General features: G+C 45.4%; 1 protein-coding gene across 2 annotated transcripts in view; it reads right to left on the minus strand.

Annotated features, from left to right (window-relative positions):
• Window positions 1-1307: 1307 nt before the first annotated feature.
• PLCG2 (phospholipase C gamma 2) overlaps window positions 1308-25181 on the minus strand; it is a 141926-nt gene continuing 118052 nt past the window's right edge. For both annotated transcript variants that reach the window (XM_044255664.1, XM_044255665.1), the window contains 3 exons: window positions 23400-23488; window positions 2376-2560; window positions 1308-1640 (listed from right to left, as the gene is read on the minus strand). In XM_044255664.1, the coding sequence (XP_044111599.1) occupies window positions 1598-1640; window positions 2376-2560; window positions 23400-23488 (317 nt within the window). In that variant the 3' untranslated portion in view covers window positions 1308-1597. The remainder of the gene's footprint in view (window positions 1641-2375; window positions 2561-23399; window positions 23489-25181) is intronic.

Here is a 25181-nt window from a genome sequence, read left to right on the forward strand (position 1 = left end):
CTTTAAACATTTGCCACCGTCAGGGACATTCGCTCAGTTGCTGACTGCCAAATAAAACAGCAACTCCGGTCCGAAGATTAAGTAATGTCACAAGGAAGCAGCTCACCTAGTCGGACTACAGTCACCTGTACTCCTGGCTTCAGGGAGGGTCAAACCCACTTCTTTCAGGAGCATGTGGATAAGTTCCAAGAGGCAGTAACTGGTCCCCCCCACCCCCGCCTAACATTTTTTTCTTTACATGGTGCCCCTAACCTTGGGCACAGTGTTTCGTGTACGGAGGTGTTGAAAAACTGTGGAGTGCGGGCCTAAGGCCTCTTGATCACACACAGCCTGGCCGGTTCTAACGGACTTCCAGCAGTAATGCAGACCTGCTAAGTCCCGGGGAACCAGGGGAGGGTGGAAGGGGCTTCTAGGGCCCAGGTCCAAGCAGTCAATCCACGGGGGCTTCCTGCTCGTTTGTCATCCTGACGCAGTCATGGTTTCCACCCCCCCACCAAGTCCGTTCTCTGTTCCCTCTGACCAAGTCGGGACTCTGCTGAGTCCTACCCTCCAGCCCCACGCTCTCCTCGCCGTAGGACACCTCACACTGCACAGGTCACACAGCTGTGTCGGTGTCCAGCTGTAGAGGAATGTCCTCTTGTCCTAGGTGGGTCTGCCCCTTCAGGCATGGCTGTGGATGTTTTGTTTTGTTTTTTTTTTTTTTTTTTAGTTTGCTGAGGCTTAAGGCTTAGCTCACTGCTCCAGAAAATGGGATGACCTAGGGGGAGCTGAATGGTGATGACCTTTTTAAATCAGTCTATGACCTCTCGTCTGCAGAGAGCTGCCCACGCAGGGCCTCTCCACGGGCCTCTCCACACACCCAGCTCCTGAGTGGGCAGAGCCAGGGGTAAGAGGCTGGCAGGGACTTTGGGTGGCTCTCTGGCCCTTTGGATGGACTTTCTAAATAAAAGTCCCCCCCCCTCCCCCGCCGCCAACGGCAGTCACAGAGCGAGTGACAGAGCCTGCCGTGGACTGGCAGGTTTCCTCCCGAGCCACCGCATCCCCCGCCCACCTTGCAGGCAAGGCCCGCTGACCCCGGCCGGGCAGCCCGCAGGGAGGGCAGCCAGGGGCAGGCTCCCCTTGGGCCCTGGGGAGGCCAATGGCCTTAACTGTGGAATCCTTTGCCTTTTAGTTAAAATCCTTTTCAGAAGCTACTGAGTCCGGTCCTTAGAGATCAGGCTCCGCCCCGTGGAAGTCAGCTCCCCGGGGCTTTAGCGGAGAAGGGCTGCTCTTCCCAGGGCTGGGCGTGCACGGGAGGGTAACGGAGCGAGACTTTCACTGCTTTTATTCAAGGAGGTTTGGAACAGGAGAGGCCAAAAACGAGGGGCACGTTTCTATGGTCCTCTATAGAAAATATAAGTTAGACTGTCCAAGATGAAAAACTGACAGGAAATAAGCCCAACTCCTGCCAGTGGGACCTTGAGAAATGTCCTCTTGGCACCAGGCTTGAGGGGAGGATGACCTCAGAGATGAGCGTGTTCCCAGGACTGGAAGAGAGGACGTTCTCCTCCACGTGTGCACACGCACGCGTGACACCCTTGCTCGTGGATCCCGGCTCCTAGGAGTAAAACCTGCTGTTGCTGACTCTCTTCTCTCTCAACCTGCAAGCAGACACATTTCACCGTCGTGCATTAGGCTCAGACACGGGCCGTGGGCCGAACAGTATAAACTGGGGCCCCTGGGACCCGGGGCTGGCTGGTAGAGGGCTGACGGTCGCAAAGGTGGGCCCCCCCAAGCCAGAGAACGTCTCTGAATCTCCGTGCGCTCACTGGGCCATTGCACTGGGCTCCCTGCTACTCTGCAGGCTACAGTGTGGACAGAATGAACACGAAGGGAAGGGGTCTACACTGTTCCCCCCCTGGAGTCTGCTCTCACAGGTCAGACTAGTTCTGTTGAGCCGGGCTGTCTGGCACACTGCAGGGCCCTGGGTGGACCTGGCTGCCCCCACCCCCTGCCCCGACTCCATTCCTTCCGTAGCACAACCAGAAGCATCCCTTGGGGGCCAGGGAGTGGGTTCTGCCCCAATCCAGAACCACTGGATGGTGGGAACCAGACAAGGCTCTTGAGAAGGTAGAGGTCATTTTCACTATGGTTTATTTTCACTATTATATCGAAGTGTCCTCCTAGTGGTGACAGTTTGGCTTAGGGAAGGTGCAGATACTTGAGAAATAAATAAGCTGGAGGTTTATTTATAGAGCAAAGAGACCAGCATCGAGGGATCAGTCAAGGGATTTCTAGACACCGGGACTTCCCCAAAGCCTGGCCCCCGGTGTCCAACACCTCTGCTCGCGGGAGCTAGACCTGGGCATCTGCGGGTGGGGCAGGGACCAGCCTACCTCCGGTTGCACTTCTCCTGGTACAGCTGGAGCTGGTTCTCGTTGACATTGAACTCTTTAACGAGGGCGTCCCGGTTGGCATTGCGCAAGTTCTGGTGTGTGTCGTACAGAAAGAGCTGATTGTTTAGCTCTTCCTGCCGCCTTCGCAGCTGGCGGCAGGAGGAGTACAGCTCCTCTTCGCTCTCCTGGAGGGGGGACAACAGCCACATAGGGACCGTGTGGGGCTCCACATCTTCACAGCAGGAGGGAGGGAAGCAGGGGGCAGAAGCTTTGCAACTGGCATTATCCCCAAAAAGGCTGGACGCATTTTAACCAAAGATGAAACTCACAATTATTTATTCCATTGGAAGCAAGCAGTTTAAAAAGCCCTTGTCCCCAGTGAAGGGTAGCTTTAATGTGAGACACTGAGATGACCACATTGCCCACTAGGTCTGCATTTTTATTCTCCATCCCCTTCTGCTCCTCACCCAAACATAAAGGGTCTAAGAAGCTATGTGCTTAAAGTAGAACACAACAGGGAAGGGCGGGGAGCAGCTTAATGGGACAGAAAGGGAAGCAGGAGCCAGCAGGACCTTAACAGGCAAGTTCGCCCACTACAACACAGATGAACCTTGGAAACATCATTTAAGTTAAAGAAGCCAGTTCCAAAAGACCACACACATTGATTCCTTCTCTATGAAATGTCCACAACAGGTGAATTCATGCAGACAGAGAAGTAGTGGCTGCCCGGGCTGGGGGTGGACATAGCTAATGAGCAAGAGTTTCTTTTTTGGGTGACGAACATATTCTAAAGTGGATCATGGTGATGGTTGCACAGCTCTGAATGTGCCAAATACCACTTAACAGTACATCTTAAATGGGTGAATTACATTGTATTTGAATTATGTCTCAAAGCTGTTACTCCATCCCCTCCAAACCAAGCTAGCATAGGTTACGCCCCCCAGAGGTGACACGCAACTCAGTTCTAGCCAGTAATGATGTGTTACTCCCCCTCCCCACCACCTGTGAGCATGTGACCCAAGCCAAGCCAATTCCATAAGAGTTTGGTTGGTGCTCTTTTTAGGGAAAACAAATTTTAAAAGTTTCTTTTCTTGGGGTTCAGCTGAAAGAGCAGTAAATGTTTCTAGTTGCTAGTGGTCCCTTTGCTATCACGTAGAGAAAGTTGGGAATGAAGTTAAAAGAGAGGGAAATAGAGCCACTTGGTGTGCACCTGGATCCAGCCAAGACTGAAGCAAGACCAGCCCATAAACTCTGCAGTTGTCTTACGCAAAATAGTCCAATATGGTAAGAAAAAAAAAATTGGGATTTCAGCATGGGAAAAAGAGGATGTTTTACTCTATTGATTTTTTTTTTAATTTAAATTTTTACTTGAAGGTTAGCTGACCTACACTATTAGTTTCAGTTGTACAACTAGGGATTTGGCAATTGCAGACATCATGAAATGCTTACCATAGTAAGTGTAGTTACCATCTGTCACCATACAAAGTTATTTCAATATTGACTGCATTCCCTCTGCTGTACTTTTCATTCCCATGATTTATCATTGAAAGTGTGTACGTCTTAACCCCCTTCCACTGCTTTGAAAATCCTCCCACCACCCCTCACCCTCTTTGGCAACCACTAGTTTTCTGTATCGGAGTCTATTTCTGTTTGGTTAATCTGTTTTGGTTTTCAGATTCTACATCTAAGTGAAATCCGGTAGTATTTGTCCTTCTCTAACCGATGTCATGTAACATAATACCCTCTAGGTCCATCCATGTTGCTGCAAATGGCAAGATTTCATTCTTTTTAAAGGCCGAGTAATATTCCATTGTATGTGCATCACATTTTCTTTTCCCATTCATCTATCACTAGACACTAAGGTTGCTTCCCTATCTTGGCTGTTGTATACAGTGCTACAGTAAACACAGGGGTGTGTGTATCTTTTTGAATTAGTGTTTTCATTTTCTTTTGGTAAATACTCAGAAGTAGAATTACTGGATTGTATGGTATTTCTAGTTTAAGAAATTTCTAGAAACCTCCATCCTCTTTCCACAGTGGCTTTACAAATTGACATTCCTCCCAACAGTGAATGAGGTTTCTTTTTTCTCCACACCCTTGCCAACATGTGCTATTTCTGCTTTTCCATTCTGGTCGTTCTGACAGGTGTAAGGTGGAATATCTCACTGTGGTTTTGACTTTTATTTCCCTGATGAGTGATTTGGGCATCTTCTCATGTGTCTGTTGGCCATCTGTATGTCTTCTTTGGAAAAATGTCTGTTTGGTCCTCTGCCCATTTTTTTAATCAGATTGGTTTGTTTTTGGTGTTGGGTTGTATGAATTCAGTAGGTTGCCTTTTCATGTTGTTGATGATTTCCTTTGCTGTCAGAAAAGCGTTTTAGTATGATGTAGTATGCCCACTTGTTTATTTTTGCTTCTGTTTTCCTTGCCTGAGGAGATGGATCCAGAGAAGCATTGTTAAGGCCAGTGTCCAAAGAGTTTACCACCTGTATTTTCTTCTCGAAATTCTGTGGTTTCAGGTCTTACATTTAGGTCTTTAATTCATTTTGAGGTGTGTGTGTGTGTGTGTTGTATGTGTATGGTGTAAGGAAGTAGTTCAGTTTCATTCTTTTCCAGGTAGCCATCCCGTTTTCCCAACAGCATTTATTGAAAAGACTGTCTTTTCCCCATTGTATATCACTGCCTCCTTTCTCATAGACTAATTGACCGTATAAGTGGGGGGGTTATTTCTGCACTCTCCATTCTGTTCCATTGATCTATGTGTTTTTGTGCCAGTACCGTGCTGTTTTGATTACCGTAGTCTGTAGTGTATCCATAAATCTGGAATTGTGGTACCTCCATCCTTGTTCTCTCCCAACACTGCTTTGGCTGTTCTTCTGTGATTTCATGCAAGTTTGAGGATTATTCAACTTTTGTGAAAAATGCTGCTGATATGTTGATAAGGATTTCAGGGAATCTGTAGATTGCCTTGGGTAATACGGGTATTTTAACGATATCCTGCCAATCCATGAGCATGGTATAACTTCTAATTATGTCATCTTCAGTTTCTTTCATCAGTATCTTACAGTTTTCAGAGTACAGGTATTTCACCTCCTTGGTGAAATTTATTTCTAGGTACTTGATTCTTTATGATGCAATTGAGGACAGGATGTTTTCTTTTATTTCTCTTTCTGCTAACTCATTATTTGTGTACAGAAACAGGACAAACTTCTGTATGTTAACTTTGTATCCTGCAACTTAATTCATTTGTTAGTTATAATGGCTTTTTGTGTGTGTGTGTGAAGTTCTTAGGATTTTTCTATATATGCAAAGTTTTACTTCTTCCTTACCAATATGGTTTCTTTCTTTCTTTCTTTCTTTCTTTCTTTTTTTTTTTGTCTTGTCTCACTGCTGTGGCTAGGACTTCCAACAGTATGTTGAATAAGGGTGGACACCCTTGCCTTGTTCTTGATCTTAGAAGAAAAGCTTTTAGGGATGCCTGGATGGCCCAGTGGGTTAAAGCCTCTGCCTTTGGCTCAGGTCATGATCTCAGGGTCCTGGGATCAAGCCCTGCATTGGACTCTCTGCTCAATGGGGAGCCTGCTTCCCCCTCTCTGCCTGCCTCTCTGTCTACTTGTGATCTCTCTCTCTCTCTCTGTGTGTCAAATAAATAAATAAAATCTTTTTTTAAATAAAAAAAAGAAGAAAAGCTTTTAATTTTTCACTGTTGAGTATGATGTTAGCTCTTGGTTTGTCAAATACAGTATTTATTACTTTGAGTTATGTTCCCTCTATACCCACTTTGAGAGTTTTTATGATAAACAGATGTTGAATTTTGACAAATGTTTTTCCTGCATCTATTGAGATGGTGTTTATCCTTTGTCTTATTAGTGTGGTATATACTTTGATTTGTGGAAAATGAACATTCTTGCTCTCCTGAAATAAGTCCCCCTTGATGGTGGTGAATGGTGCTTGTGTTGTTGAATTCACTTTGCTACTATGTTCTGAGGACTTTTCCATCTATGTTTATCAGGGTGTATAATTTTCTTTGTGGGTGTGTGTGTGTCTGGTTTTGGTATCAGTATAATGCTAGCCTCATAGAATGAATTTTGAATCATTATTTCCTCTTCTGTTTTTGGAATAGTTTGAGAAAGATAGGTTTCTAACTCTTCTTTATAAGTGTTTGGTAGAAGGACGTCTGGGCAGCTCAGCCTTTGGCTCAGGTCATGATCCCAGGGTCCTGGAATCAAGTGCCACATCTAATCTTCTCTCTCTCAAATAAATAAAATCTTCAAAAAAATAAAAATAAATACTTGGTAGAATTTACCTGTGAAGCCATCTGGTCCTGAGCTTTTGTTTGTTGTGAGTTTTTTGATCATTGATTTGATTTCCTTACTAGTCTATTTTTTTATTATTCAGTCTTGGAAGATTGTATGCTTCTAGGAATTAATCCATTTCTTCTAGGTTGCCCAGCTTGCTGGTGTATAATTTTTGTAGTAGTCTTTTATAATCCTTTATATTTCTGTGGTATCAGTTGTAACTTTTCCTGCATCTGTTTGAAGTCCCCTTTGATTTCAGGTCCGATGAGTCTGACTAAAGGTTTATCAATTTTATCTTTTCAAAAAAAACAGCCTTTAGTTCCACTGAATTCTTTTTGTAGACTCTATTTCATTTAATTCCATTCTGATTTTATTACTTCCTTGTTTCTACAAACTTTGCACTTTGTTTTTTGTTCTTCCTCTAGTTCCTTTAAGTAGAAGTAGAGATTGTTTGAGGGTTTTTTGTTTGTTTGTTTCTTGAGGTAGGTCTGTATTTCCATAAACTTTGCTCTGAAAACTGCTTTTGCTGCATCCCAAAGATTTCAAAATTTTGCATTTCCATTTTCATTTGTCTCACGTGTTTTCTGATTTCCTCGTTGACCCACTGTTATTTAGTATATTAGTTTTCTTGTTTTTCTCCAGTTTTTTAAATAATTGATTTCTAGTTTTAGACCATTGTGATTGGAAAAGATGTTGAATATGATTTCAGTCTTCTTAAATTTAATGACACTTGTTTTGTGGCCTAGAGTGTGACCTGTCCTGGAGGTTGTTCCATGTGCCCCTGAAAAGAATGTATATTCTATATTCTGCTGGTTTGGGATGGAATGTTCTGTATATATCTGGTCTAATGTGTCACTCAAAACCACTGTTTCCTTTCTGATTTTGTCTGGATAATCTCTCCATTGACTTAAGTGACATGTTGAAGTCCCCTCCTATTATTTTATTGTCCATTTCTCCCTTTATGTATTCAGGTGCCCCTACATTGGGTTCATAGATTTTACAACAGCTGTATCCTCTGACTGGATTGAGCCCTTTATCGTTATATAACATCTTCGCCTCTTGTTACACCTTTTTTTTTTTTAATCTTTTTAAGATCTAAGTATTGCTGCTGCAACTTTTTATTTCACTTCCATGTGCATGGAATATTTTCCATCCCCCCACTTTCAGCGTTTATAGGTCCAAAGTGAGTTTGTTGGAGGCAGCATATAGATGGCAACATCCGAGATAGAACATTTAGTCCGTTGACATTTAACATAATTACTGATAGGCATATACTTATGGCCATTTTGTTCATTGTTTCCTAAATGTTTTTGTAGTTCGTGTTCCTTTCTTCTCTTACTCTTTCAGGATTTGATGACTTTCTTTAGTGTTACATTTGGATTCGTCTCTGGTTTTTGTGTATCTATTATAGGTTCTTGGTTCTATAGGTTCTTGACTACCGCAAGGGTCACATATGATATCCTGTGTATACAGCGGCCTGTACTAAGCTGATGATCTCTTTAGTGCGAACCAAAGTTTGAACAGCCTCAAAGTACTACAGTTTTACTCTCTTGCTTCACATTTTCTGTATAGGGCATCACATTTTACATCTTCTTCTTTTGTGTCCCTTAACTAATTTCTGTCCACGTAACTGATTTTACTACTTTTGTCTTTTAACCTTCATACTAGCTTAATAAGTGATTGATCTCCTACCTTTATGTTTGCTTTTACCAGTGAAATTTTTTCCTTGCATAATTTACTACTAGTTATGGGCCTTTCTTTTTGACTGAATTAAGTCCCTTTAATGTTTCTTGTGAGACTGGCTTAGTGGTGATAAACTCCTTTAACTTTAGTCTGGGAAACTCTCTTGCAATTCTAAATATCTTGCCAGGTGGAGCATTATTGGTTGTAAGGTTTTTGTTGTGTTCTGTTTTGTTTTTTCCTTTCAGCACTCTGAATATATCCTACCACTCCCTTTGGTCTGCAAAATGTCTGCTGAAAACAATCAGCTGATAGCCCTTTTGGGGGTGTCCCTTGTATGTAACTATTTGCTTTTCTCTTGATTTTAAGATTTTATTTTTATCCTTACTCTTTGACATTTTAATTATTATGTGTCTTGATGTGAATTTGGGTTCATCTTATTTGGGACTCTGTTTCCTGGATGTGGACGTGTTTCCTTCTCTTCCTTAGGGAAGTTTTCAGCCCCTCTCTCTTCTTTCTGGGACCCCTATAATGTGAAAGTATAGAATACTTGATGTTTCCCAAAGGTCCCTTCACCTGTCGTCATTTTTTTTTATTCTTTTTGCTGTTTAGCTCGGATACTGCCCATTGTCCCACTATCCCACCCAGATACTTCCCACTGCTTCGTCTTCCAGATCACTGATCTGCCCTACAGCCTTCACCCTGCTTTTGAGTCCCTCTAGTGTCCTTTTAAGTTACTGCACTCAATGCTGATTGGTTCTTCTTTATATTTTCTGTCTCTGTTAAAATTCCGAGTTCACCCAAGTCTGGTGAGCATCTTTATGACCATTACTTTAAACTCTTAACTAGGTAGATTATGAATCTTCATCCCATTTAGTTCTTTTTCTAAGGTTTTATCCTGTTCTTTTCATTTGTAACCTAGTCCTCTGTCTCGTTTCGTTTGACTGTCTATGTTTGTGTCTTTGGATTAGCAGCTCCTGGTCTTCGAAGCAGTGGCTTTATGTCGATGTCCTGTGGAGCCCAGTAGTGCAACAGCCCCTGGTCACAAGAACCAGGAATTCCAGGCGGGTCTTTCATGTGGGTTGTGTAGGCCCCTCTATGGTGACTGGGCCTACCTCTCCCTCCTCAGGAGTCACAGTGGAGGGGCTCTGGTCTTGACCTGCTGTAAGGGGGTGGGGTGGTGGTCTGCAGGAGAATGCTAGTGGGGTGAATGGTGCTAGCAAAGTAGATGGAGAGTGTCGGAACCGGCCGCCCCCAGCGTCCTGCCCCGCTCGGCAGAAGGAGGGCAAGGCACATGGCACCTGCCCGCACTTCCATTCCTAGAGAAAACTCCTACGGCCCCCTGACCCTCCAGCACATGGCCCGAAATTGGTTACTCCTTCACGTGTCACCCGGATGCTTTTAGACTGCTGCCTCTGTGCTGGGTCTTGGACGTAGTGATAGAGCCCCACGGCCCTGTGAGCGTGGAGTCTCGGTTTCCTCTGGCCCACTGGCTCTCATGGAGTTCAGCTGCACTTTGGTTTTCGAAGCCAGACTGGGGGCTCGTCTTCCCAGGGCAGGTCTCCAGGGCTGGGCGATCCTGATGTGGGACTGGATTCCCTTGCTCTTCAGGGAGCATCTCTGCACCTGTGATGTTCCTCTCGCTTGTGGGTCCTTGCCCTGGGGGGCAGGAGCCCAACCTTGTCTCTGCCCCTCTGACCCTTCTTGCTATGGCTTTTTCTTAGGTCTTTAGCAGAGGACAATTGGCTGTGCCGGACTTCGGGGTCATTTTCAGAGTGTGTGTCATTATCTGTAGATGTTGTCTCAGTGTGTCCGTGGGAGGAGAGGAGCTCAGGATCCTCCTAGTGTGCCCTCTAATGACTCTGATGGAAAAGATTGCTGCTGCGGAGGTCAGTCTGCCGGTCACTCTTACTGATAGAGTAGTTCAAGTGAGACGCCAGCGCTATAGAAATGTGCCATCAGTATTCGTGAATGGGTTTCTCTTTCATTTATTTTTACAAGAAAGCAGACTCTGACCATACCTTGCCCTGCAATTTTTTTTTTCCCACCTTAACAACCTAACAAAACATTATGGACATCCCCCAGGATAACACAAGTGTGACTTGGGAGAGTGGGGAGGGCAATGGCAAAGGTTACTCTGGCCCCTTGCAAAGGTGCAGAGGAGAAAGAGAAGACCGTCTTTGCACAGGGAGAGGAGGGAAGATGGACAGTCCTTGTCCTTGTGACTATACTGAAGTTTATGTCTTTTCTCAAGGAAACCAGCTTTCCTTCCTCCTAGGAATAAAGCAGAGGGACTCCTGGGTGGCTCAGTCTGTTAAGCATCCAGCTCGGTTTCAGCTCAGGTCGTGATCTCAGGGCGCTGATTTTGAGCCCCGTGTCAGACCCCGTGCTCAGCACAGAGTCTGGTAAAGATTCTCTCTCCCTTTCCTTCTGCCCCTCCCACTTGTGCTCTCTCTCTCTCTCAAATGAAATCTTAAATGCAGTTTCTGCTCTTTTTTTTTTTTAAAGTCTTAGTCCTGTACTACAAATGATCTCTCTTAACCTTCTCGCTACCTAGAATAAAACAACTTCTGTTGGTTTCATTCATAATGACTTCTGTTCAGGTTAAGTTCAAAATCCATGTTCTCTATGAACACACCTGCCCTTCCAGACCTTGATCTCATTTTTCTGAACCCCAAAGCACTTACACCATGTTATAAAAGTCAGCACTCAGTATTCCGTAACAAACATTTAGAGAGGGATGTAGCAACATAGACACGGTTTAATGAGTAACTGTAAACACCTGTGGAGATGCCAGAGGAGGAAACCGAAGGTTGTCTGCCCTGCGCACCATTCCTGATCGAGACTCCCTCATTCCCTCTTAGAACTTTGGGATTGTCATGTCCTGGTTTTCTTGTGAGTCTGAGTTTTCACATAAAATTTAGCTTTTTCCAAGCCTCCAGTTATTTTTCTTTGTTTTAATGAAGATTTTATTTGAGAGAGAGAGAGCGAGTGTGCACATGAGCGAGTGTGCACATGAAGGGGGCAGAAGGAGAAGGAGAAGCAGACTCCCCACCGAGCAGGGAGCCCAACATAGGGCTCGATCCCAGGACCGTGGGATCATGACCTAAGCGGAAGGCAGACACTTAACCAGACGAAGCCCCCCCAGCACCTCCTCCAGTTACTTGTTTTCTGACTGAGGTTACTAATTTCAGTGGTCACCATTGCTTCTTGCATTGTAGTCCTTCTTGCCTACATAAGGACTTCGGTAGCTCTTTTTTAGCAAAGGTTTATTAGTACTAAATTACCTATCCCTGTAGGTCTGAAAACTACCTGCATTTTGCCCTCCCTGTTGAACAGTTAATTATTAGGATCCAGAATGTCTAGACATACAGCTTTCTGTCTTAAGTGTTGTGAAGACAGCCCTTCGTCTAGAGAGGGGAGGGCTTGTGGTCTGCCAGTCCTTCATAGAATCCTTTATAGGTAACCTGCTTCTTCGTTTTTATAATTTTCTCTTTACTCTGGTATTCTGCACATCCACTGGGATGTGTCTTATGTGCTCGTGTACACGTGCATAACAAAATTTGAAAGCAAATTCCCGAACATAATCTTCACATTTACAGATTCTTTCCTTAACCATATCCATAACCATATCCATATCCTTAACTGTATCCATTCTGTAAATGAATTTCCCACTTACTAAGCTTTAAAAAAAAAATGAAGATTTTCCAAACTGTATTCCTAGGATTTCTAACTGGCCCTCTCATTCCTCCGTAATAGTTTAAAAAAAAAAAAAAAAAAAAGCTGGTTCTTTTTGAAATGCAGATACTCAGCGGATTCTTTTTCTTTTTAAATTACTTCGTTTTCAGATTCACTGGGGGAATCCTCTTGCTTTTATATGTGTTAGCTCTGTTTTCCTCAAGGATCTTAAAATTTGAATGTGCAAGGTCATCCTGAATGGGGTTTCTTTCCTCCCCGAATCTGTACATTGGTATCTGGTTTCCTGCAGTTTCGTTGTTGTTTTTAAAAATTTAAGTAATCTCTATACCCAACGTGGGGCTCAAACTCAGGACTCTGAGATCAAGACTTGAGCCAGCCAGGGGCCCCCATCTCTTCCTGAATGTTCTAAGTGGGGGACTCCCAGGGCAGGGCCAACAAAGGGCTAAGCTGATTGTTCAGAGCTCTAGGTCCCCAGGAATAGTAGGTATCCTGGCTACAGGACTGTGTCCACTTTTATCCCCAATGCCTCCCACAGGCAGCTGATGACTGGCCTGAGTCCTAGGCATGTGCCATTTCCTATTTTCTGAAGCGTGTTACAGGAGAGGAAGCTTCACCTAGCCCTGAATCATCTAAGTGTGTATGGCCTTCAGCCCCCATTGCATTAGCATCCAAAAAGGATAGGAAATAAATGAATTAAATACCCAACCACAAAGAGCTGTGAAAAGAACAGGTCTAAAAGAAGCAGACTGAGTCAGTAAAGGTAATCCTAGAAATGGTAGGAATTTGTAAAATAAAAACCAAGATGATCATGAAAAGAATATGTATTTGTACTTGTTGTAAGGTTCTTACATCTCCAATTTTTATTCTAGAGACATATATATTTCCTATTACAGAAAATTATCCCATAAGGAAAAAAAAAAAAAAACTTGGAAGGGACTCATTTTATCCTAGAAGAAAATGAGAAGGCTCTTATAATTGGTCCAGAAAGTCTGACAAATGAGGTCTGTAACATCTGTTAGGTGTAGTTAGTAATTATTCCAGTTCTATTCAAAATGTGCATGGTTCTGAGAAAGACAGCCTCCAAGTAATTGTTATGAAGTCAGTCAAACAAAACCGGATGGAAAACTACAGACTGTCAGTACAAAAGTCCTAAATAAAATACCAACGCCTCCGTCATGAAAGCGCGGCAAACTATCATCCTACCGTATTGAGCTCAGAAATTCTCTTTGATGCTCTAAGAGGACTGTTTCACACGTCTTGCTCAGACCTCCCTGGTTTCAGCTAACGGCCTTGCTGCTTCTTTTACGTGGAACAGAGGAGAAAGTATGTGGGAGAGCTGCCCCTCTGCCCCTCTCGGGGCCGTGCGCCATGTCCATTCTTTCCTGCTGGCCCCAGGGTCCCCTCTCCCCTGCACCAGCCTTCCCTTCTCCAATAAATGACTCCCAGCGGCAGCAAATACATCTCCCAAAGCTCGCCTTCAGCCCCCAGCCCCCTCCAGCTACTGAACCGTAATGTCTCTTGTCACCTTCACAGCCAATGTCCTTGGATGCGTCCTGTGCTCCCCAGTAACACATCAGCTACTCCTACTTTGGTTTTTAAAATTTTAATTTCGTTTATTAATTATATAAGCACAAAGTTGAAAATGAAGAAGTACTCTAAGCATTATTAGCCAACCACTCCCCCCAAAATCCCAGCCTTCTCCTTGTTCTCCATCCCCAGCTCTCATGATCCCTGCTCATCAAAACTGGGAATTTCTTTTTTTTTTTTAATATTTTATTTATTTATTTGAGAGAGAGCTTGAGCAAGGAGGTTGGAGGGAGAGGCAGACTCCCCGCGGAGCCGGGAGCCCGATGCGGGACTCAATCCCGGGACTCCAGGAGCATGACCTGAGCTGAAGGCAGTCGCTTAACCAACTGAGCCACCCAGGCACCCCAAAATTGGGAATTTCTTTTGATTATTGACAAAACAAAACTTAAAATGCAAAGTCTTGGTTTTTCAGTTTTTAGGAATTATCTTTGGAGAGAAAGGTCTGTTTTCGCCCGTTCTCTTATGTTCCCCTATGGTGATCTGTCCATTTGGGGAGGTAGGAGTTTGTTTATTGTGATTTTATTATTCCCACCTTGAACCCTTGTACCATCTGTAAGCCTTTCTTTTAGGTGGACCTATGTATTTTTAAAACTTAGGGTCCTTGAAGTGTTGGAGAATAGCTTCGTTAAAAAACTGTATCTGGCCTGTGACAAGATCTTCATGGAGTTCTGTACCTTTTGGTGTTTTGTGTTTTTTTGTTTTAATCCCCCACTGATGCTTTAATTTTTCATAAGATAAAATGAAGTCGTACTGCAAGTACAGAGAGTTCCCCCATATCTTTCATCACCCCCACTCTCCAGGGCTAAGGCCCCAAACACCCACAGGGCAATGAGCCAAACTAAGAAGTTCACTACACACTGGTTTTCACCAGCTTTTCCCCAGGGTCCAAGATCCCACATTGCCTGTCTCGCTGTATCTCCTTAGAGGCTTCCAGTCTGTGACCCCCTCCTCCTCCATCCTGTCATCTTTTATGACCTTGACACTTTGGAAGAGGTTAGCCAGTAATTCTGTACCGTGTCCTACTCTCTGGGTTTGGGGGTCTTCCCGTGATTTCTTTGTCTGGCGTGGTGCAGCTCGGGCGGAAATGTCAAAGAAGTGATGTAGCCTTCTCAGGAGGTAGGTGATGTGGACATGTCTTATGACTGATGGTGACCTTGATCACTTGGTTCATTCTCTTTCCAGTCAGTAAATACCTTGAAGGAAGATGCTTTGAGACTATGCAGATGTCCTGTGTCTCCTCAAACTACCACCAATTTTATGGCATCCCTTAGATCTTACCAGTAGCAATTACTGTGGTGTTGCACAGGTGATTTCCTATTTCTCTCATTCCCTTGTACATTTATTAACTGGAGGTCTTCCGTAAGGAAGAGCGGTCTCTTCCAATGCAAATGTGCATTTGTTTCTGTGTGTCTGTGTGTGTATATACACTTTAAAGTCATTGTATAGTGATACCTCGGATTCCCATCAAACAATTTTTGGAAGGGTTGGAATATATTTCTATTTGTTCAGGTGGTGTTTATAAGTAATCTCTACACCCAGCATCGGGCTTGGATTCACAACCCTGAGATCGAGAGTTGTTTGCTCTTCCAGCTGAGCCAGCCAGGGGCCCCACAAGCTGTACACTTTCCTCATTTAGATTTCACTAATGTGTTGTTACAGTTTTTTATCAGTATCAAGAATGAGATTTCCTGGGGCGCCTGGGTGGCTCAGTGGGTTAATGCCTCTGCCTTCGGCTCAGGTCATGATCCCAGGGTCCTGGGATCGAGCCCCGCATCGGGCTCTCTGCTCAGCAGGGAGCCTGCTTCCTCCTTTCTCTCTCTGCCTGCCTCTCTGCCTAGTTGTCATCTCTGTCTGTCAAATAAATAAATAAAATCTTTAAAAAAAAAAAAAAAAAGAATGAGATTTCCTTTCTGTCCCTGCCTCTCACCCTACATTTCCAAGTGTTCTTTCTAGAATAAAGGGATTAGACAATAAATACAAGACCAATAAAGATCAGTCCCCTTACAAGGGGAGTCTTTAAATATATAGACTTATTTGTGGATGGAGATAATCAGTATAAATTGTGAAGCGATAAAATTACTTTGTTTGACTGCTCACCTCTGTGGCATTTAGTGATTAATGTGTGGCCACTAGAAGTGTTGACCCAACCTTGCATTATATATGATAAACTACTCAGTTGTGATACATTGTTCTAGAAAATAGCTGGAAATGACTTGCTGTTTCTTGAAAGAATTATCTGTGACTCTTGAGGGGAAAAATAGGGAGAGATGCACCACCTTCAGTGTTGCTAGAGACTTCTGTAGCTTCAAGACATTGATGCAGTATTTCCATATTTCTGTTGACCTCAGGGGGTTAACATTAGAATCATGTTCTTTAAATCCAGATGGAACTTAGCTATACAACCATCCAGATCTAATACCTGTTTTACCTGATAGATGTTCTAGTGCTAGAGGACTTCTTGAGTTTTCTACTGCTTCTTAAAACACTTTTGACCCGTGTACATTCTTCAAGGCAATCACCCATTTGCCCTAGTTTACAGATGTAAATTATTTTAGGGTTCACTCTCCTTCGCCATATTTTCTCTTCTCTTGTGCCTGCTCTTAATTTGGCCTTCATGAGGCAGGCAGAGATTCATTTAATGGATCTTAATGAATCTGTTTTTTTCTTCTATGTTTTATGTTACATTCAGGTGGCTTTTACCTTTATTTTGTTCCTACCAACTTATCTAGTCGGTGTTTTAAAAAATTCCAAGATGAATAGTTAGTGTATGTTGTTTTCAGTTTTCTCTCGTTTTAAGGCAAGAATTGTCCTCTTCTCAATGTAGTACGGCATAAATATTTTACTGCTGTTTAGATAACCGTTTTCATTTGTTTTATCGAGGAATTGCTTTTCCAGTGGCAAACATTTGGGCTTTCTTTTATTATCTTCCAAAGCTTACCGACTTAGGAAATCCTTCTCCCTCAAAATGTATTTAAATTGTCTTTGTGAGCAATTATGCTATCTAGTTTTCTAAAGTTTCTGGGAAACAGAAGGAACCAGGGTATATTATCCACTGGTTGGATACAAAGGTGTTTATCTCTTAAATCAAGCTCGTTAATGTGGACTTGATCATCTGTCCTCGCTGATTTTTTTTTAATCAAGTAATCTTTGTGGGCGCTTTTGTTTATAGACTCAGGGATGATGCTGTGTCCTAATTAAACCCCAAGGCCTCTTGCATACCTTTGTAAACCAAACTACCCTTCTGTACAGTTTTTCTTAATGATCTTAGAGACTTTTGATTGTAAGTTATACTTTTTTTTTTTGAGAGAGAGAGAGAACAAGCAGTGGAAAGGGAGAGAGGGAGAGAAGCAGACTCCCCTGTTGAGCAGGAAGCCGACCACTCAGAGGTCATGACCCAAGCTGAGGGTAGTTGCTTAATCGAGTGAGCCGCCCGGGTGCCCCTAAATTATACTTCGAGACTAATTTTTCTTTCCCAATTTCTTCCAGCAATTCTTCCACTCCTTGGCAGGGAGGGGTTGTTACCTTTGCTTGTGCAATACCCTGTTGGTTTTAGGCTTATTTCTTGTAAAAATTGCAGTTAGATTTTCTAACTTTTCTAATGAGAGAATTCAGCCCATTCGCTAGATCAAGTTATGTTTCATCCCTTCCATTTTGATTACTGTACATTTTTCTTTCATTTTTAAAAAATTTTATCCCTTATTTTTATTCCCGTTCAACTTCTTGTTTGTTTTCTAATGGTCCTAATTAAGCGGACATTTTCGTTTCACACCCAAGTAGCAGAATTAGCTCTCCAACTTGCAGGATGCTTTATTTGCCAACTGGGAACCCCCAGGCATCAAAGTCAAAACTTTTTAGGATGCCTTTAGATATTTTCAGTTCCAGACTAGAAGAGAATTTCTTACAGTGTATTTCTGTTTCAGGAACGCTTGTATTCACCGACACAAAATCTTAGACTTCGACTATAAAATGTAGCTGTACCGAGTTATTTCCCTTTCTTCCTCTAGGCTTTCCTGAGGTGTCCCTTGGGGGCTGGGGGATGCAGATCTAAAAACTGTGCACGTCCACACCTGCATTCCTGTTGCCTTGACATGTGCGCGGCTGCGGACTGAGTTCTTCCGTCTTCCTAGGGCTGAAGAGGGCGAGTCTGCTTTTAGCTTTATTTTCTTTGTAGATAACTCAGTACGTTGAGAAGTCTAGCTTTTTATTTATCCTTGGAATTCCAAAGTTTGACAGGCCCACCTCGGCTACTCCGGGCATGCTTCCAGACCACCCCAGGAAAGCAAATACCACGATAAAGTGAGTCCATTGAATTGGTCTGACTTCCCAGCGCATCTGCCTTTTTATACCGAGCACTCTGCAGCGGTCTGTTAGTGTGCGATGACATGGTCTAAATTGAAAAAGACCTTGTTGCCCCCAAATGCTCCGCATGACGTGAGTGCTCAGCCAGCCCATCCTTCTGCCTGGGGAGGGTCCTGCCTCCATCTCGCTGCGGTCAGGGCGGCGGCGGCCGTGGCGGGGGCCGCGGCAAGGATAAAGCCTCGGCTCCCCCCGCTGATTCCTTCCCCCGGAGCACGCGGAGGCCGTCGGGGTCCTCCTACGCCAGAGTAATCCAGATGCGAACAGCAAGGATCGCCGGAACGGAAGTTTTACCGGAACGGGCCAGAGACCGGAGTGAGCAAATGGTTTTGGAAAAATGGTGCCACTAGACTTGCCCAACGCAGGGTTGCCGCAAAGTTTCACTTTGTTTAAAAAAACAAAAACAAAAAACCCGTATCTGCCAGGCACGATAAAACAAGGATGCCTGTGCGAGAACGCGACTCGGGGTGTGGTGTGTTTTCTGTTCATCCCTCCAGGGACTCGGGTAGACTCTCGAGTAGCAGCAAATATGAGAACGTTCCCTGCAGCGACTGTCATGGGTGGCGCCTACCCACCTGCCCCGGCTGGCTCCGGGGCAGCGCGCAGGGAGGGCCCGCGGCTGTTCTCCGAGCCTGCTTCCCGGTGCTGCGGCTCCGGCAGGGGAGCCGTTTCTCCAGGTTCTCTTTTGGGTCACTAATGCGGATCAATGTTGATACATTGAATTTTTGGAGTCAAGGAATCTGGGTTTTGTTTCAAATTCCAGAAAGTCGTCTTTTCAGTGCTCTCCTGAGACGTTCCTGAAAATCTGTAGGACGTGCGTGGCCGGATTCTCTGAGGACGCTTCTAGGGCTCGGCTCCGGCCACAGGTGCCACCTGTCCGCCGGAGTCTGTCGGCCGCTTACTGCCCTGGGCCGGGTTTTTTCTCGACCACGTACCGCTCGCAGTGTTTGGTCTGCTGAGTAGTCCCATCGGGTTACTGGGGTTTTGTGGCAGGCACAGGAGTCTCTGCTCCTTGGGGTCAGACTAGCAAAGGCTAGCTGCTGAGGCACAAGGAGGGTCTTCCCAACTGTAGGGAAATTGTCACCATCCACCCAAACCAGCCCCAGCTCAGCTTCAGGGAGCTGCTCCCCCACTGGTCTCTAGAGCCTTCTGCAAAGGGCTTCACTGGTCTCTTCCAGCTGAGCCCGCCCTCGTCTTTGCACCCCTCACCGCCCCCAAGCACGACCTGCCACAGGATGCGTCCCCAGAGCGCCCAGCTATTGTCCGCTTTGCCCATCAACAGTGACTAGGGTGCACCGTCCAGTTCTCACGCTCTGTCCCGTCCCATTCTTCTGAATCTCCGCAGTGGAAATCATTGGAATGGGAGCCTTTTTTCAGTTAATGGCAAGACTGGATAGACTACATCCACTTAAAAGAAACTACTTTCAGAGAACAAGTCCATATGCTTTCAAAAAGATGGGTATTTTTTTCCCCTTCCTGATCTAGTAGTCCATTACTACATACCTAGCCCCAGGAAATGATTTTTAATCACAAAAAGGTTTATGAAGACCTTCATTATTTATAAAGTAAAAAACGGCCAACCCACTTCATTGTCCATCACAAGGAGCATGGCTAAGGGGCTGCGGGACCCTCACCTGAAGAAACAGGCATTCACGGCTTTGGACATCATCACCTAGAGCAAGGCTTCAAGTCCTCTGGGAAACAGGTAAACGGCGCCCGTTCGTGTGTCCTGTGCGAACCCAGCTGTGGATCTTTCATGCGCAAAAAAGGAAAGCGGCCCGGATGCTCTCCGTGGTCGGGTACAGGTAGCCCACGGGGATTGCTCCTTCACCCGCCGCCACCTCTGTTTTACTACGTCTCCAGTGTAGGAGAGAATCAAATGGTGTTGGAAAGATGCTTTGGAAACCACATGTACGGCTCCCAGGGCAGAGGCCTGAGCGCCGATAAAGCAGTTGTGACATGTCAATGGCCTCTTGAGAGGGAGCCCGAAGCGCTGACAGTTTCCAGGAGCCCTAGACTCCCGCCGGCCCTCGCTGGATCAATTACTGCGTCAGAGGAGCCTGTTGTGAGGCCATTTACCAGTGTCTCCCTGGCATGAGAGAGGAGATGGTGATAACTAAAACAAGGTCTGACCTTGGGCAAGGAGAACGCCCAGGTGTACCCCATACCCCAGCTCGGCTCCCCAAAGACGCCGCGTCACACTGTGGGGCCAAAACTCCAAATGACGCCTCTGAGTGCCCGAGGACCAGGTGACAGATGCAGAATTAAAGCTTAAAAACCATCAGCTGCTGTGAGGTTTGCACAGACTCAGACACCTTTTCTGCCAAAACTCCTTCAGAGAGCGGATCTGGGCACGTTCACGGTCCCCTTGGCAACCCCCACCCTCCCCTCTCTCCCTGCCGGGCTCCACGGGGGCAGCCCCCACCACCCCCACCCAGAAGGTTCCTGCATGGAGGAAGTTACGTCTGGAAAATACATTTGCTTTTAACTATATTTGAAGTTTCTCTGCTGCTGGTGTTACCAAATTATTTATAACATTTCCAAGTTGTTTACAACAGCTTTGCAGAGCAATGTCTAGACCACTGCAGCCCCGTCCCCATCTGAAACCAAGTCTGTCACATCACTTTTCCATGAAATGCCTGCAGATGGGCTTTATGTGCACCGCGAGGAAACGCTGATTCCCTTCCCCAGGCAACAGCATCCCAGATCCTGCTGTGGCTCAGGGAGCGGTAAGCTTAACTAACCCAGGGGTCTTCAAGCTTACTTGTTCCAAGTTTTCCAGGTTTACCGGCCTGCTAAATACACTGATCCCGGGGCCGCCTGGGTGGCCCAGCCAGTTAAGTGTGTGCCTTCAGCTTGGGTCGTGGTCCAGGGGGTCCTGGGCTCGGACCCTGCGTCGGGTTCCCTACTCAGCGCAGGGTCAGCTCTTAGTCCTCTGTCCTCCCCACTGTCCCTGTTCATGGTTGGCCTCTCTCTCACAGATATCCTCAAGAAAAAAATAAATAAATTAGTCCCATATCTGGGAATCAAGCCGAAGAAAATAACGGAATTAAAGGAGGAAGACGGTAATCACATTTGTAAGTGGATTCCACGAATGCCCTGCTTGGAGGAGCGATGATTGATCTACGTCGGGTCAGACCACTCGACGGAAAAACCTGTCCATCATTTAAGTGCTAACAAATTAGGTTAACTGTATGAAAAGTGTGGATAATTTCACTGAAAGCCGTTCTCATCAAGGACAGTTCTGCCAACCAGGGGACTTGGAATGATGTCTGAAGACAGTTTGGTTTTGATACAAGGTACGCTCCGCAGCCCCAAAGCAGGGGGCAGTCCTCACCACAGAGGATGACCTGTGAATGCCAGAGTTTACAAAACAAAGTGGGGCGCCTGGGTGGATCAGTGAGTTAAAGCCTCTACCTTCAGCTCAGGTTAGGGATGGAGCCCGCAGGAGGCTCTCTGCTCAGCAGGGAGCCTGCCTCCCCCACCCCCGCCTACTTGTGATCTCTCTCTGTCAAATAAATAAAATCTTTAAAAAAATAATAAATAAATAAATAAGTCTGTTTCTTGGTTTAAAAAAAAAAAGAAAGTGGACCTATGGATTTGTATTATTATCATGCTTAAAGGCGGCATTGGCCTAGCAAGAGAAGGAATCAAACAGACCCGATGCTTACTGTATCAACTCCTCTCTTCCTCCGAATTATAAACCTGTATAATAGGCGCAATCGGGGCTGTGTGTAGCCATTCGCACAACATGATGTAATCTGGCTTAGGTCTCTTTAATGGACTTGTTTAAGGAACTCAGTCTTATTTGGTGATAAATTGAGGAAAGAGCCATTCAATGAAGTCTTGGGATGACTAACCGGGTTGTCCTTTCAGGACCGAACATTGCTATCACGGTAAGAATCACAAAAGGTGATTTTTTTTGATCATTGAAGGTTCAAGTGACTATCCAGTTCATATGGAAGTGTTTCTGTTGCCTTGGTCTAAAGCACTGATGTATCGAATTTGTTTCAAAATGGAACACTTGGCATTATCCATCACCTGATCCTTTCAAGACACAATTTTGTCATCAGGAGCGCGTTTTCTGCCAACACAAGCGATGCCTCTGTCACTGAAGTTCTCGGGCCCCCAAAGAACTATGCCTTTTAAGTGTCGCTTCCTGCTTTTGGTGCTTTGTCTGTCTGTCCTTATCTTTGCATCCTTTTCCATTTCAATGTTTATAAAATGCTTTGAAGTGGAAAACTATCAAGGTTGCAAAAATGGAGTGTAAGGCAGACAGCTATGCAGAAATGCCTAATGTTCTCTCCTCTGAGTCGAGTTCATGAATTTTTACTGCACGGACTATGGCTACAGCTGTTAAAAGGCATCTCCACCCCTGCCATCTCCCTTTCCCGTTGGATGGTTCTCAGCTTTATTGTGGAAGATGCCACATAAGCAACTTCCAAATCCCTGTTTAGTTCTTAAAGCCAAAACAACAAGTTAGAGAACTCACAGCCTCTATCCAAGGAAAAACAGAGAAGAGAAGATGCATATCCAGGGCCAATGACCAAGGACACATCAGACCACTGGGGTCCAGAACCATGGTTTTTCTGGTTTATCCAAAGAGAAGTGGGGTGGCCACACACTCACCCCACCCATGCTGCGTTCTGTGGTGGGGAAATGGAAAGATCTTAGAAGACTGCATTGGCCACATCATGGGGTTGCAAAAACACATGCCAAGTGGGGCTCATTCTGTGGGAGAGGCCGTTCAGAGGATTGTGCAGCTCCAGAAATCACATATCCAGACATTCTCCTAACAGCAACCCGAGACCTGAACTATCCCAGCCCGCTGCTGCCGTCATCGAGGCCAAGCCCTTCACATCAACCCTCTGCAAACTGGTTAATCAAAAGAGAGATTACACATCTTCAAGGACTTGGCAAAAGGACCAAGGTGGCTGGCTCCTTCAGGAGCAAAGAGAAGGACAAGAGTAGGGCCGAGCCCTGTGAATGTGCGGCCCCAGCGCAAGCCACAGCATGGCCTTGGTGGGTGCTCTCAGCCCTTCTGAAGGGACCCCCCCACCACCGACAGCAGGGGGGAGCATGCAGGAAAGATGAACTCTTCCAGGAAAGCATTATCTGGCTTGACTCTACTTGCTAGAAGGAAACTATACGGAACTTCCAAAGAGCTTCACCCTTTCCAACTCCATGACCTACTCAAAGAATCGTACGGCCTTGTCCAAGACGGAAGGAGGAAGGATGCTAGGAGGAAAACCTGGGACCACGGAGGAATTCTTTGACATCGCATGTCTGGCTCCATAATTCCTGACGGGTGTTTAAGTCCATCAGCCAACCATACCCAGAGGCCACTCCCACCCCACCAGCAGACACAGCTCAGGGAACCCCCAACTGGCGTTTCTTCACTCACCAGGACTGGCTGCATCTCACAGAAAACCAGGAGGGAAGCCAGCTCGATGTCTTCACTGTACCCGTTCTTCAGAGGAACAGATCTGAATCCTGCAGCAGAGAATGGAAAGGTAATGCAAAGACAGGCCATTAACATCAGACCTTAGCTTTCTTAGGGTTCCTGGGGATCCCACATCCAGTGCCAGAAGCAGATAAGTTAATGGCCTATGCTGGGGGATGACTTTCTGGAAACCAGGGTCCCCTCCTGATGGCCCATCACAGGCGTTCCAGCATGCGGCTCCAACAGATGGCCCCACACAGAAAAGTGCAGTTAAAGATCTCTGCCATGTAGAAATGAAAATCCTTCCCTTGAAAGAAATCCAAACATACAGAACACGACACATTTAGAGGGACTGCATCTGTGGTTCAATTCCTTATGTCCTCTGGAAGCCAGAAGACTCACAGGAGTAACGCACCTTTGTGTCCCCTCCTCCATGTCTACCTTTACAAACCATAGGATGGTGGGGCGGTGGGGGGGGGTCATCCCGAAAGATTTCTAATAGTAGGAAATCTGTCCCTTGGCAGTCCATAGCAGTATTGATCTTCCTCTGAAAGCCTTTCTCTATTTATAATTAGGACACTCATTGTTAAGTTATAATTTAGGGGGGAGGGTTGAGGTAGAGCTGATTTCCCTGCACACAAATGTTTATGACAACACCTCTCAAAGGTTGGTTGGTTTGCTTGTTTTAACTTAGTCTAAACAAATACATAGTAAAAACTGAAATCTCGTTCCTACCCGCTCATAATCCCTTCTTCCAGAAGGAGCCATGTTCACAGTGTCTTTCCAAGACACTGTCGTGATTTCTTCTAAGTCACTAATGGTAGTACTGGATGGTTTTCGTTTAACTTTCTGTTTTGGAGATGCTATGGCCCTAGTTTGTCTCAAAAGCTTTTACTTGCATTGTCTTCTCCTTCCCCTGGACAAGCCATGCCTGCATTAGGGCACGCGCACCGTTGCCTCTGACTTCCACCATCCGGGTCTGGGCTTGTCCGATGATCATTCTTACGCTCTCGGAGAGCCTGAACAGTATCACTTGACTGATCCCTCTCTCCCTTCCCAGTGCTTTGGGTGAGGAAGTTGATGTACCTTTTGCAAGGCCACACCTCCTCTCTCCTTCCTTCCCCTCATTTGGGTAAGCTGAATCACTGTCTCTATAAGACACTCCGTGTAAATACCGCTGACCCTGGAGCAGCACAGGTTTGAACTGGGTGGGTCCACTTTATACACAGATTTTTTTCCCGATAAGTACAGTACTCTAAGTGTCTGAATATGTTTTCTCTTCCAGCTTACCTTAAGAATACAGTATAAAATACAAAGTCTGTGTCAACTGACGGTTACGAGGCTTCTGGTCAGCCGTAGGCTGTGAGTAGGTTTGGAGGGAGTCAAAACTCCTAGGTGGCTTTTTTACTGCTTGAGGCATGGACATCCCCAAATGCCACATTGTTCAAGGGTCAGGTATATAGTGTTTCATTTTCTAACCGTAATTCTTCCAGAAAAGGAGACTTGGTTATAAAGTTGTCAAACATACAGCAAAGCTAAGGTAACAGAACAAGAACACTGTGTGCCAGCCACACAGATCCGTCATTAACCTTTTCCTATGGTTTTTTAACCATACTCACCCACTCCTCATCTAGCATACAGGCGTGTAGATGTGTCGCCACGTGAGACGTGGACACCTGGGTACGTCCCTCCTGCGCGCTGGCAGGCGTCTCACAAGCTGGACCTCAGGACTTGGTGTCCGTG

This window comes from Neovison vison, chromosome 7 (genome assembly GCF_020171115.1).
Source record: "Neovison vison isolate M4711 chromosome 7, ASM_NN_V1, whole genome shotgun sequence".
NCBI classification, from domain to species: domain Eukaryota; kingdom Metazoa; phylum Chordata; class Mammalia; order Carnivora; family Mustelidae; genus Neogale; species Neogale vison.